The sequence below is a fragment of the Fomitopsis serialis genome (assembly GCF_022376445.1).
Source record: "Fomitopsis serialis strain Sig1Antser10 chromosome Unknown B0H18scaffold_73, whole genome shotgun sequence".
Taxonomy (NCBI): Eukaryota; Fungi; Basidiomycota; class Agaricomycetes; order Polyporales; family Fomitopsidaceae; genus Fomitopsis; species Fomitopsis serialis.
Window position 1 is genome coordinate 187422 of NW_025955033.1, and position 13194 is coordinate 200615.

At 56.1% G+C, this 13194-nt stretch overlaps 5 protein-coding genes across 5 annotated transcripts; 3 read left to right on the forward strand and 2 right to left on the reverse strand.

Moving 5' to 3' along the window:
- Positions 1 to 961: 961 nt before the first annotated feature.
- Positions 962 to 4057, forward strand: B0H18DRAFT_1106455 (uncharacterized protein; the record flags this gene model as incomplete). The annotated part of the gene is made up of 9 exons (XM_048032685.1): positions 962 to 1492; positions 1546 to 1558; positions 1600 to 2292; positions 2437 to 2665; positions 2717 to 2963; positions 3013 to 3083; positions 3200 to 3665; positions 3724 to 3937; positions 3969 to 4057. Exons 1-9 carry the CDS (start codon positions 1328 to 1330, stop codon positions 4055 to 4057), a joined length of 2187 nt encoding a protein of 728 aa, XP_047889907.1. The 5' UTR covers positions 962 to 1327.
- A 421-nt stretch (positions 4058 to 4478) lies between these two features.
- B0H18DRAFT_1026286 (uncharacterized protein) lies at positions 4479 to 6696 on the reverse strand. Its single transcript, XM_048029799.1, has 12 exons — positions 6457 to 6696; positions 6331 to 6396; positions 6219 to 6304; positions 6005 to 6100; positions 5843 to 5978; positions 5798 to 5810; positions 5608 to 5696; positions 5542 to 5567; positions 5445 to 5491; positions 5197 to 5405; positions 4826 to 5112; positions 4479 to 4662 (listed from the first exon to the last, which is right to left on the reverse strand). Exons 2-11 carry the CDS (start codon positions 6371 to 6373, stop codon positions 4826 to 4828), a joined length of 1032 nt encoding a protein of 343 aa, XP_047889908.1. The 5' UTR covers positions 6374 to 6396; positions 6457 to 6696; the 3' UTR covers positions 4479 to 4662.
- Positions 6697 to 6729: 33 nt separating this feature from the next.
- Positions 6730 to 8861, forward strand: B0H18DRAFT_1026289 (uncharacterized protein; the record flags this gene model as incomplete). The annotated part of the gene is made up of 7 exons (XM_048029800.1): positions 6730 to 6908; positions 6958 to 7178; positions 7238 to 7317; positions 8003 to 8013; positions 8038 to 8391; positions 8590 to 8738; positions 8790 to 8861. Coding segments are annotated over exons 1-7 (972 nt in total), but the record flags the coding sequence as incomplete, so codon positions are not given.
- Positions 8862 to 9531: 670 nt separating this feature from the next.
- B0H18DRAFT_881475 (amine oxidase) lies at positions 9532 to 11105 on the forward strand (the record flags this gene model as incomplete). Its single annotated transcript, XM_048040847.1, has 4 exons — positions 9532 to 9715; positions 9776 to 9825; positions 9876 to 9924; positions 9985 to 11105. 4 exons carry the CDS (start codon positions 9532 to 9534, stop codon positions 11103 to 11105), a joined length of 1404 nt encoding a protein of 467 aa, XP_047889910.1.
- A 1071-nt stretch (positions 11106 to 12176) lies between these two features.
- B0H18DRAFT_842644 (uncharacterized protein) lies at positions 12177 to 13046 on the reverse strand (the record flags this gene model as incomplete). The annotated part of the gene is made up of 2 exons (XM_048039511.1): positions 12177 to 12644; positions 12975 to 13046. Coding segments are annotated over 2 exons (540 nt in total), but the record flags the coding sequence as incomplete, so codon positions are not given.
- Positions 13047 to 13194: the final 148 nt, after the last annotated feature.

Below are 13194 nucleotides of genomic sequence, written 5' to 3' on the forward strand. Positions count from 1 at the left end.
CTTTGGAATGTATTATAGAGTACCGGTTTCCTTCATCCATCTATCTCGTTCCACCGCGCGGCGAAACGTTGACTGTTCATGTCGTCTGCCACACCTGCCAGTAACTTGCAATGTCAACTGGCAATACGTTTGCGAACCAAACATTCTGCTATGTCGTACGTTGGTCGACGCTAAGCGCTAAGCATGAAGCATGCGCGATGTATGTAGTAGTCGCGAGGGTACTAGCATCGCCTTCAATAGTGATGTACGTTGTGTGATCTAGATCGTCAGTGGTCGACATGGATGGTACTACGTACGAGTGTCTTTGCTTTCTGGAGCTGCATCTGCTACTCCTATAACTGACATGAAGATAGTTTTGCCTTGATTCAAGTTCAACCTCTATCCATCTGTCGGCGCCGCCTGAAAATGAGGTCAACTCTTTCGCATTTGGCGTCGCGAGGCCGGCCCGTGTAGTATACAACATACTACAGGTACCTCTCATGAGTCGAGTCATGACGCATCGCGAAACGTTCGAAAAATGAACGGTTGTATTGATCGAACATGTTCGTCGTGCCTCTCAGCTATATGTGATATGTGTCATCATGAGGGATGCTGCTTGTGGGACCTGTTCTATTGAATTCACCGCTCGGCCGTTCGTTTTGTTCCAACATTTTTTCTTGTCAGGACCAGTGATGTCGAGCTCCAGGCGATCAGATAATAGTCTACTTTTCCTTAGTTCCTACATTGCGCTCTATGTATGATATGTAGATCAAACCACAACATTGGCGCCATGGGCTCGAGGCCCCTTTTCATGACGAAAATACAAAGCCTGAACCGGCCTGAACAAGGAACCTCCAAATCGGGACGAAAATGGTTGTGGGCGCTTGTGGCGAACGGGCGTCTCTGTGGCTCCGTCCACTTTCTCCCCATCACCCAGATGACGCGAAAGGCAGCCACTGCGTGTTCCTCGTGCAATTTGACAAGTACTGCTACACGGGAACACATCTTAACACGCACTGCTTTAGGGCAGAATGAGAGTTGCAATAGCCTGGGCCGGATTCTGCGGCGAACATGCTGAGATACTGACTCGGATTCGAAACTCCGTGGACCCTCCTAGTTTGGCAGCTGGTCATCAATATTCAATCCCTCGCGCACGCGTAAACATGCCGCCCTCGCACTCTGCTCCCCATTCCCACCATCCTCATTTTGACTACATCGACATCCGACATTGGCATCTCCGAGCACTCCCACCACGACACACATATCTGACAAAGCTCCGCCCTGCTAGCGACGGTCCGAGCAGTACCACAGCGATCTCGACCACATTAAAAACAGCAACGTAGAGGAGATGGCTGCCTGGGACGAACGGATCAGGGAGTACCCCCGATCCGTCGACGACTATCTGTCTAGCATGGTGCCATCGCATACGACTGTCCCCAGATGTCCACCGACCGGTGGACTGTTCAAGGTGGTCCCGATCGACAACGCCGAAGTGAAGATGCATGACCCACTGGTAAGTGTACGCGTGTCGTCATGGCTACACAGTTTTGCTGACTTTGTCTGTAGGTGAAGGCACTGAGTCAGCTGGTCAGCTCATTTCCGCCCGACACGCGGCCTCAGTTCTACAACTACGGCATAACATCATGAAATTCCCGTTTGGGACATACGAGTCCGAGCAACATCCAACCAAGCCGGACGTAATCGCGACGATGCCAGCGCTATCCGTTGTAGAACCAGCTTACCAGTGGAGAGACGTCACATTGGTGTTCGTACTCCATTCAGAGTTACCCGATGACCCGGTGAAGAATCGCGCGACCACGCATGAGGCGACACTGGCGCAGCTTGCGCAGAGCGCGCGGAACATCATGCTCTCGCAGGGGAGGCTATTCGCGTTTGTCGTTGGCATATACGGGGACCAGGCTCGAATCTTCCGCTTCGACCGCGTGGGAGCGATATGTTCGCCTCGATTCGAATACAAGAAGCGTCCAGAGATATTCCACGAGTTCTTGTGGCGACTGCTCCATCCCAGGCTATCCGGGTGCACAGTCGTTGGAGAGGACCCTACGATGAAGCCAGGTACCAGGGCGGATCTAGATCTGGTGCACTCGCTGGAGAAGAACCGCGATCCCGACTGGGTCAGCACGGACGAGACACCGAAGGCGGTGCGGCGAATCACAGTGACGGACAAGCAGAAGCACGAGACGACGTATCTGACGTACAAGCTGCTCTTCGTAAACCCGGAGTTGTTCTCACGAGCGACGCTCGTATGGGAGGCGTACAAAGTCGGCGAAGAAAGGAGAACAAGGGTAGGAGGTACGTCGTGAAGGAGTCATGGCGGCAGTCGGGTCGTTTCCGCGAAAGCGACTTCTATGAGGCGCTACGAGACGCCACGGGGGCGAACCGATCTTCGGCGTGGCTTCTTTCATTCACGCCGAGGAACTCGGTGATCGCGATGAGGAAGAGCGGAAACGAGAGGCAAATGCGCGGCGCCTGAGATCGCAGAGCCGTGCACCTCCGGGCATGAATTAGTCGGTTACCGGACCATTGCAGGGGCGCACAACGCACCGGAGATGGGGCGGCTGAACGAACGGAGCCATACACGGCTCGTCTTGGAGACGGTCGGTACGCCGCTCGCGATTCAAGCGTACGAAGCAGCTGGCCATGGCGCTGCGAGACGCCATAGAGGGTAAGCTACGACAATGCTGCTCAGGATTTGGCTGACGAGCGACTACGACAGGACATCGGCGGGCGTACGAGGCGGGGTCATCCACCGCGATATCAGTGAAGGGAATGTGATGATCGCTCCAGAGGGTGCCGCCTTCTCAGGCTTCATCCAGGACCTCGACTACAGTTTCAACTGGAAGTGGTTCCTATATAGGCGCAAAATGCAAGTGGATCTCGCCAAGTGGGAGGAGTACTGTGTTCAACACGGTTACGAGCCGCGCAGCAAGGAGGATCCAGACAACGACTCCAAGGAGCGCACAGTAAGTAACCCTTATTCCGCATCGTTGCCTTGTCTGAGATGTTCGCCAGGGCACGGTCTACTTTATGGCCATTGAGATCTTGCGGAGCGAGATTACCCACGAAGCGCGCCATGACTTAGAGTCGTTCTACTAGCTCCTTGTCTTCATCATGCTCCGACACACAAATCATGACCACAAAAGGGGGGATGGCGCTTTTGCGTACCTGTTTTGCTCCCCTGATTGGGACACCGTCGCAGACACCAAACAATCTTGGCTATCGAGGGAGTGCCTCCTTTAAAAGTACCTGGGAACGAACCATTGACGTCGTTACTCGAAAACCTTCGTGTTGCGTTTACCGGCAACTTTCGCCTGCGCCGCGTAGGCGTAGAGCACAGAACGCATCGCGAAATACTCGATATCTTCGATAAGGTGCTAGCTTCAAACGTGGTCTGGCCGGAGAACGACGCTGCCCTGGAGTGGAAACTTCCACAGACTGCGACATTACCGCCAGAGATGGCGAAGTCTGTGTGCCAGTCAGTGCAGCCGGGCTCTCTGGATCCAAGGACGGGTGCCAACAGAGAATTCCCCTGCCCGCCCGTCACCCCGCTCCAAGGTGCATCCGATCGTCCACAGCGAGATGACGATCAACAAGGCGCAATTGCAGGTGTCTCACGCGGGGATGGCGCTGGTGGGCAGGTCCAACAAGGGCAGGCGAAAAGGACAGTGCGGTCACACAAGTAGCTGTCGACGAGCCGACAATGAAGAAACTGCGTTCTGGCAGCATAGATGGCTTCCGTTCAGCCGGCGTGCAACCCAAGCCAGTACCTCACAACGCGCGCACGGAAGGAGACTCGAGCACAGGTCGGCAGAGGGCAAGAGCGTCGTCGTGCCGAATCGCCGCCAGCGGCGAAGCGTCCAGCAACCGCAAGAGAGCAGCTCCGATCGCAACGCCGAACGTGGCTGGCCAGCCATGTTAACGAACGGTGCACTGTCAGGTCATCGCTACAATCTCCGTTGCGTGTGCAGACGACGTCGAAGCAGCGGACACCGGCTTGAGCGTCAGCAATGTGGGAAGCGCAGCTCCGAGAGAGAGCCTGATAGATCCAGAGACCTAGCTCGCAGTCGTCGAACGGCAGAGGATCTCATTGGTCACCTCGAGGCAGGAGGACGTCGAAGAAGGAAGGAACGTGATTGGATTTAATCTGCAAGTCGTTGGCTGCAGTGGTCGCGAGCGAAGATGAGGTTTGATAGTGTATTGATAGTGTGGTTTCTTCATTGTCTTGAGCACTCGTTGTGCTGCGCTTGGCCGAGTACGGTACGTCGATGCAACAACCTAGTAGTCATGGCGATATGCAAGCGAACTAAGTATGAGACCAGTTCGTCACTCGAAGCAACGGTCGGCGTCGTTTGAACTTCTCATCGACATTGGTGAAGTTGAGTGACGCCCAAACAGTGTCGCCGTGACTCGTTATTCAATGATCCAGATTACTTTGGTATCAGTTCTGAACGTTTGATATCAGCTTACATTGAGTCTTGTTTCATTCATTGGCTTCTAAACTGTCATACATGTAGTTGGCAATTCGAGCCGTCCGTCTTACATGGCAAATAGAGCAAATATGGCTTGGAGATGTTGAGGTCCTATCGAGTCGCGTACTTACGCCCAAGCGTATCGCATGCTAATCTTTGGACTCAGCTTGTACATCCATCGCGGTGTCTCGCCAGACCCTGCTCTGACTGTACAAGCCTTGAGCGTCATGAGAACGTGAGCGAGTCGCTGTAGTGCCGACGACTACATCTATCAATCGCACGGTATGTGTCTGATGCTCCACACTAGGATATCAAGTGACTTACATTACTGTCTCCTTCAGCGGTTCTCCTTCGACCTAAGCGTAGCGCAATCTCCTGCAGGGGCATCGCGTAGTGCACAAGTTATACCGCGGAGTGCTGAGGACTTGGACGCGTCTCTTGAGCCCTCGGCGTCGCCACGTACGACACCGAATGGACGATGAACTCGCGGAGGTGCTGCGAGCGGTACTACTGCCCGCGCCGGCCGGCCGAGAACGTGGTATAATACTGCTGCCATACGGCAGGACCAGGACCGTCCTTGCTCGGCCGCATGTCAAGCAGGCGATTGTATACGACCAGGCGCAATGTGCGTCGTTCGCAGCGTCTGCCGGAGGTCCGAGACTGCGCTCAGCATGCGCTAGACTGGATCGATAGAGAGTCTTTACTACACGTTAACTGCCTCACTCACGGCGCGGCCTCCAGTTGCTCGAGCGCACTCTGCCTTGTCGAGCGTCTTGGCCGTATAGTGCTCGACCACTTCGCGAGCGCGACGATGGACTGTTGTACTTCCGCGCGAAAGTCGCGTCTGCACGGTGCGCAAACGCGCCCAGCTCGACGAGGTTGGATGCGAGGATGCCGTAGTCGCGATAAAGCTTTTCGCCATCGTCTGTGCCGTCCCTGTTAGCGACAGTCCACTGGACACTACAACAGGCTCACTCTTGATGTTTCACCATCTTCACGATATCGCGCGACTCGATGACCTCCTGAGACGTAGTCAGTCACAATGCCTGTCCGACGGTGGTACGTGACATACCTTGACTTTCTGCGGAATCCTAAGTTCTCTTTGAGAAATGACGCATGTGGAGAGGAAGAGTCATACGCTTCATCTGGCTAAGCTGAATGACAAGGATCATCCGCTTGTCACACAGCTGTACGACGGCAGTGCGACGCTCTGTGTAAGCCTTGTTCCTCCAGTTTACGACCATTCCATATCAAAGCCTAGCGGTCTGGGAACATCAAAGTCATGCAGACGCTTGGTGAGCACAAAGGACTACTAATCAAAGGTGGACATACCCGTGAGTGCTGTATGAGTTCGTCCGCCTCGTCTTCATGACGCACATACACCACAGCTGGAGCAGGATAGTAGTCTTTGTACGAGTAGAGGGGCAAGATAGGCGCAGCGTTCATCTCCGTGGTCTTCGTCCGCGAGCGTGTATAACTATTGACGTCCCTCGTTTTGAGGACCGTATGCTACACTGGACACCGCGGATGTCGACTGGAGGTCGACGAGCTGGCTTAGCCGTCGCCACTGGCGGTGGCTGCATCAGCGGTGGTGGATGCGAGGTGCCAGAATGCAGAAGAGAGGGTGGAGGCTAATGGAACCCAATAAGCATGACACAAACATCCGGATGCGTCAACCATTGTGCTTCGCACTACACCAAACTCAGAACGCACCTTTTGAGGATTCGAGCGCAGCATTGTTCTGCAAACCGGTTCGACAACTGGCGGTAGCGTCAGGGCAATAGCAGCGTCCAGCGCAGCCAGTATTTTCGAAGGCCCTCGTGAGCGTTGAGTGGCTCGCTTAGACGGAGAGCTTGGAGACTGATACGGCAAAAAGCTGCAGCAAGTTTGGTGTCCTTAATCATTGCAACGCCATCTTGCACTGGGCCTGCTGAAAGTAAGCTAAGACTTCAACATTCGTACTACACACGTACAGCACAGTACTTGCCACAGAACCACGGTTTCAGTGTATATGTAGAGTACTTGTGTATCGCAGCTCTGTTATGCCTGTGGGGTCTATCAATGTCCGAATAATGTGTATCGCAAGCGGTTCGACGGGGCTGCGACCCGCGTATGGTGAGTCGTTCGAAATGAACCAAGTCTGGGATCGGCGCTTGATCGACGCGACGCGTCGGAATGACATCACGTGAAAGCACGTCTGTGCAATACATTTGGGCGCTTAGAAGTCGGATCGGAATTGCCCGTGAGCGCCTGAAATCAGAAAAGTTGTGTCTCGCTGCTTTGCAGAAATCACCGTTCGGTGTTCTTTCAGGCCTACACTCTTTCCGTTTCACCCTCATTAGGCTGGTAACTCGATGGCGAACATAGAGAACCTCACGTTGTTCTCCACCACTTCCGCGTCGTGGACGGCCCCGGAGTCGTCCGGCAAATCGATATCTCGTACGCGGAATAGTTGCTGTTTTGACGGAATGCGGCTCATGTTTCTTAGCTTGTCGAACGCAGACTCTTACCTGTTGTCCGGCATATCTTGCCCACGTAAAGCGCGCCGTCCACAAGCTCACCTTCGAGGAGCATGACAAGCATGCGGAGGAAGAACGCAGGCGCTTGGAGGCGATGAACGGTACCGGTGTCGACGGCGAGGATGATCTCGGTGTCGGAGACGAACCTGAGGACGAGGAGCTGTCGTTGCTGGATCCGAAGGAGTGGAAGGTGCGTCATGAGGCTGCTCAGTCCCGGACACTCTGACTTGACGCGTTCCGTGTCGCTAGAAACAAGACCACTACCAGGTGCTCGGGCTTTCACATCTGCGCTACAGGCAACAAAAGATCAGATCAAAAATCGCACGTACGTACATTCTTGCGTTTGAAGAGACCTTCGCTCGTCCGTGTCTTGAGCTTTACCTCGACGGAGCCTTGGGCTCTGGGCGCTACGCAGTCCATCCCAAAGGACGACAACCCTGAGGGTACCGAGGGTAGAGCAGCCATGGTCCGGGACATCAAGTCGTCACGACTTGATACAGTGGTCATGGTACTCGTACTTGTGATCACTGTTATTGCCCAACTCCAGCAGGTGCTCGGATGTGGCCTTCACGGCCATAGATCGTACACGCTGGCCTTTCACAAGTCAAGTGGATCGGCAGCGAGTTATTTAGAAGTGGACGCGGACGCAGTGTACCTACGGTCGTCCTGAGTGACTAGGCAGCGAAAGACGTATTTCGTGTGGCCGCCACTCTTGCACGACTCGGTGCCAACTCGGGAGTACGTCGTGGGTTGCTTGCAGTGAGCCAGGGGTGAGGAGACTCAGACGCAACCTGGCGCCCATGCGAAGGACGAGAGGCCATCTCCGTCAAATCACGGGCTCCATTTCGCCAGTAGAACTGTTCCTACGGCTGAAAGGGACATTTCTACTAGAAGGATCAGAAGCTCAGTACATCCCGCCGGCCACAGAGCCGATGTTGCGGTGACTGTCCTGCACCACATTTGGGCACATTGCTGGATCCTGACTATACGATAAGTCGTCTAACCTTCTCACAGACAGGAAAAAGGTCCTCAAGCACCACCCTGACAAGAAGGCGGGGCTTGCCGGCGATTCGAACGACGATGCGTTCTTCAAGTGCATCTCAAAGGCGTTCGAGGTGCTACGAACCCGGAGCGGCGGCGCCAGTTCGACTCCGTCGACCCGTACTACGAGTTGCTCGAGGCGGACGTGCCGGTGGAGAAGCAGCTCAAGAGCGCGAGGAACCCGCAGAAGTTCTTCTTCGACGGTTTTGCGCCCGTGTTCGAGCGCGAGGCGCGCTTCAGCCGCAAGCAACCTGTGCCGATGCTCGGCGGCTACGAGGACCCCAAGGAGGTCGTCTCGGCGTTCTACGACTTCTGGTACAACTTTGACAGCTGGCGGAGCTTTGAAGTACCTCGACAAGGAGGTTAACGAGGGCAGCGATAAGTGCGTGACGGACGCGAGAGTTGCGCACTGGCTGACGAGTGATTTGCGTGCAGCCGGGGACGACAAACGTTACACGGAAAAGAAGAAACAAGTCCGAGCGCGCGCGGCGCAGAAAGAGGACACGGCGCGTCTGCGGAGCATCGTCGACCTCGCGCTTGCATACGACCCGCGGATAAAGCGGATCAAAGAGGAGGAGAAGGCCGCGCGCGAGGCCGAAGAAGAAGAACAAGGGTGGCGTCCCAGAACGGTGTAGATGCCAAGCAGAAGGAGGAAGAGGAGAAGAAGAAGGCAGAGGAGGAGGCGAAGCGGAAAGAGGAGGAGGAGAAGGTGTGTTTTTTGTCCTCCGGCTTTCATGCACCCGTAACTGACGTGCCTCAGGTTGCTCGCGCGGAATCTAAAAAGGCGAAGGCGGCGGCTGCGAACGCTGCGAAAAAGCCAGGCGAGCGGCGCGTGCTGGAGACACGATGCTCAATAGTTGTATCCTCGCTGCACTTGGAGACTACGAGTCCGCTCATTCATCGCACCATGCCGGTTCCATCGACATTCTGTATCGCTCTGTTGCATTAGAACTGTCTTCGCTATGTGCTATCTAGACAGGGTTACTTCTAATCCAGGCAAATCTTGGAGTCCTTGACCTCAGGATGCGCCTGTACTGTCTGTACGTTCTTTTCTATGGGACCGATCTCATTGCCTATGTGTGCTGCAATCATTTTGAGTTTGTGGCCTCGCACTTTCAAAGGTTGTCAATTACTACTTAGGTACTTATAACAACGCCGACTGCTATGCATACATTGTTTGACGGTGCGAACGGAGTGGAGGTCCCGCCGACTCTCAGGACATACGGCCCGGAGCGGATGTCCGTGCAGCCGTCTCCGTCATTCTACTAGTACTACCATAACGTGAACGCGGTTTCACACTGGCAAGCTAGGGAGCCTCCGAGTGCGCTCAGGCTTGGCTCAGGCTTTGGTTCACGACTGCACTGTGTTTGGCTAAGTACTTGAGCGCGGTACAATCTTCGCGGAGCTGATAGTAATCTGTGGTAATCAAGCGGTGCGCGATCTACTCTCAACGTTCACCGCAACATCCAGTGTCTCTAGCCTGCTATTTCATGCACGCTGCTATGGCTTCGCTGGACACGATCATCATTGGAGCAGGCTGGGCTGGTGCCGTAGCCGCACGCCATCTCGCGCAGAGCGGGTACAAGGTGCTTGTCCTTGAAGCACGAGAGCGCATCGGTGGACGGGCGCGGACCTATACCGAGGGTACGCACGTCCCCGTCGACCTCGGGTGCAGCTTTATTCACGGTACGTGCATTGCCTATAAAATTACGCAAGGCAAGCTGATCGCGGCTCGACATTGTGTAGGATACAAGGAGGGCAATCCTGCGAAAGTGATTGCGAAGGAGCTTGGCATTGTGAGTGTAGATCAATCAAAGACGCGTAATTGCCTCACCAATTCATCCAGGCAGTCGATGTAGCAAAACCGGCTGACAATGCCATATACGGCGCCAATGGTGAACATCGTACTCTGACGGAATCCAGAGTGTGATTTGATCTTAGTACATCCCATACAGGCCTTCTTGACGCATCAGCAGCCAACGACCTACGGGATCGTCTTGGTCAGACGCACGCAGCTGCCCGCAACACAGCTCTCAATAGCACGTCTCTATCACCCTCACCGACGACGCCCCTTTCGGCTGCATTCTTCGACCCCAATTCCAAACTCAGCACTTCATCCACGCCCAGCACCGCGGCCGCCTTCGCTCGTACGCTCGAGGTGCCCTTGAATGCCGTCCTCGAACAGGTGAGCCTGCGCTGGACCGGGTGGGAGGACAACTTCGCGGGATCCGATGGCGCGCCCCAGGGTGGTTTCCAGTCCTTCGTCGACCGCGTCTTCTCCGCCGCGACGAACACAGGCAACACTCGCATTCAGCTCGGAGAGACCGCCATACGGATCCAGGAAGAGCAGTCCGGCGTGAACGTCTCGACGGACAAGGGCATCTACCGTGCCGCGACGGTCTTGTGCACGATTCCCCTTGGTGTGCTGAAGCGCGACGCTGTCAAGCTGTTCGAGCCGAAGCTCCCGGTGCGCAGAACGGAGACTATCCAGGGCACGCACGTCGGCATACTCGAGAAGCTCGTCCTCACCTATTCGGAGGCCTGGTGGCCGAACGCGGGCTCGGTAGGGTCATTCACCTTACTAGCAACCAAGTTTTTGGGCGGTGACCCAGAGACAGTGGAGGACGTGCTATCGTCCACCACGCTCGTCGTCGCCTCCTTCGCGGGCCCATCCCTGCCGCATCAGCATCCGACCCTCCTCTTCTACCTCTCACCCACGCCCGCCCTCGGGCTTGCAAAGTTCTCGCTCGAGGAGGTGACTGACGCTGTGCATACGTTCCTCGTCTCGCGTTTCCAGCCCGCCGCGCAGCCGGCCAAACCGACGAGCTCCGTTATGACGGACTGGCACAAGGACCCGCTCGCACTTGGTTCGACCACGACGCCCAGCATCGCCGGCGAGGGACGCGGCCCGCTTGACTTCGCAGAGCTCGCGAAGCCACTTTGGGGAGGCCGCCTTGGGTTTGCCGGCGAGCATACGGAGATGAACCACAGAGGGAGCATCGCGGGGGCGATCATCAGCGGGAGGAGGGAGGCGGAGCGCGTCACTCTTCTGCTCACCAAGCTCGCCGAGGCATGACGATAATGCTTTGAGTACAGACACCAAGTAGCCAAACATACGACAAGAGAGTAGCATAACGGACGTAGAAGTGCGTGTGTGTATGCAGTCGAGATACGTGTACGTGTGCTTACCTTGAAGACCAACCAATACGAGTTGTAGATGTCCGTGAATCCTAGTACTATGTGGTTTAGCGGATGCTCAGAATCCCGCTGCTAGTGCTCCCCGTGCCCGACCTGCTCGCCTCCTTGTCCTTGCCCTTCTTCACCTTCGGCGCCTCCCACACACGCCAGAACTTCAAGTTCTCGTCACCTGCGCCGGTACACACGACGTCGCCGTTCGGGCTGATCGCGCTGTAGAGCACGCGCGAGTCATGCGCATCGCGGATCTCGATAACTTTCTCCATTGATGGGTATGCATGCACCATGACCGCGTTGGTCGGGTAGCCGTGCGTGCTGAGGAACTCCTTCTTGTGCGGAGACCACTGGATGGAAGTCACTTGCGACGGTGTTACTACCGAGTGCAGGCGCGCACCCGTCGTGGTGTTCCAGATGTGGATCGTCGCGTCCGACGTGCCTCCCCCGGACGCGAGGAGCGAAGGCTGCCAAGGACACCACGCGATCGCCTGTGGATATGGACAGAGAAGTGGTCAGCACGCGAATTCGGCGTCGACCGTGTTGCTTACCTTGACCGCGGCGGTGTGGTTCCTCTTCGTCCACGAGCACTGCCACGCGTCCCGGGAGCGACATCGCCGATGCGACCATCCCAGACATTCACGACATTGTCGTTCCCGCCGCTAGCGAGCAGCCCGCCATCGCTGCGCCACTGCAGGCCGCAGACTTCTCCCAGATGGCCAATCAGCTCGCCCACCTTATGCCGAGCCACGCGTACATCGTGATGCCAAATACTGCCATCCCCGCACCCGCTCGTCAGGATATGCTGGTTCCACGACAAGCAGCCGACCTGCGTCGAATGACCCGTCATCGTGCGCAGCTTCGTCTGCGTCTCGACGTCCCACAGTTCTACCGCGCCCGAGCCGTTCCCAACACCGAGGAACTGGCCATCCATCGAGAAGTCGAGCGCGCTTACGTACGTGCCTTCGGGCATCTCGCCCACGTGCACGACGTCGCCGCTGTCCGCGCGCCAGAAGTACGTGTTCTCCGCGAGCGCGACGGCCAGTGTATTCTGTGCGCTCCACGCGACGATGTTCAGGTAGAAGTCGTCCAGCATTCCGGGCGCGTCCAGCACGCGCTCTGGCGCGGTCGGGATCTTGCGGCCTTTGCTTGTAGAAGACGAGGTGGACGTCGGGAGGGCACCTGGACGCGCGTAGAGTGGACGCACGAGCTCGCGAGCTTGAGCGAGTAGCGGGTCGGAGGACGAAGGTGGCGGTGGCTCATGGTAGGCGAGTACGCGGCGGTTGATCGGGACTCCTGTGGCTGCTGCGAGACGTGCAGTGTGCCCCGGAGATGCCGATTGAGGGTTCAAGGACATCATGTCCAGTGTCGCAGTCACTTCTTCCGTCATGTCGCGCGCCGTAATGAATCTGTCACGAGTATCACGCTGCCGGACCAGTGTATCAGCGAGCATTCCACAGAGAAGTACAAAATACGGATGTATTCTACTGCATTTTCGCAAAGTGCACGTAGCTCAACGTGATGACTGCCCTCTCCTCAGATGAGCCGTGCTAGGTCGTACAGGGTAGAAGAACATATACTACCCTCCGGAGTGTAGTCCGTCGTCCCGCGTACAGAGCGGTACTGGGATTGGTGATCCAGCGCGAAGACAAATGCATGTCCTTCATCCAGCATAAACCAGTTGGAACATATCTTTGCATCGCTCATGCACAAGCCCATGCGTTCGAATGCGATAATCATATGGACAACCACTCACGTTCGGTTGAGATCTTGACCGCTTCTGTGTCTTTGGCGGCACGTAGTCGCGTGTAATCACGTCTATCCTGCTCTCCACGCCTCCTTTACGGATGACTCCAGCGCTTGCCTGGCGTTGCAAGGTGTCCGAGATCTGCAGGGAGCCACTGGTCGCGCGTTTAACAGGTGAGGCGGGTCTGCTGGTACTTTGGGCTCGTCGAACGGGAGACGCGGTCGACTCG

Bases quoted from the DNA above. Each gene is read 5' to 3' on its own strand.
- B0H18DRAFT_1026286 (XM_048029799.1), bottom strand. From the start codon at position 6,373: ATGATTAAGGACACCAAACTTGCTGCAGCTTTTTGCCGTATCA. The intron at 6,101-6,218 runs GTTTGCAGAACA...GGGTTCCATTAG, and splicing joins TACCGCCAGTTGTCGAACCG to CCTCCACCCTCTCTTCTGCA. The intron at 5,492-5,541 runs GTATGTCACGTA...ACTACGTCTCAG, and splicing joins GGATTCCGCAGAAAGTCAAG to GAGGTCATCGAGTCGCGCGA.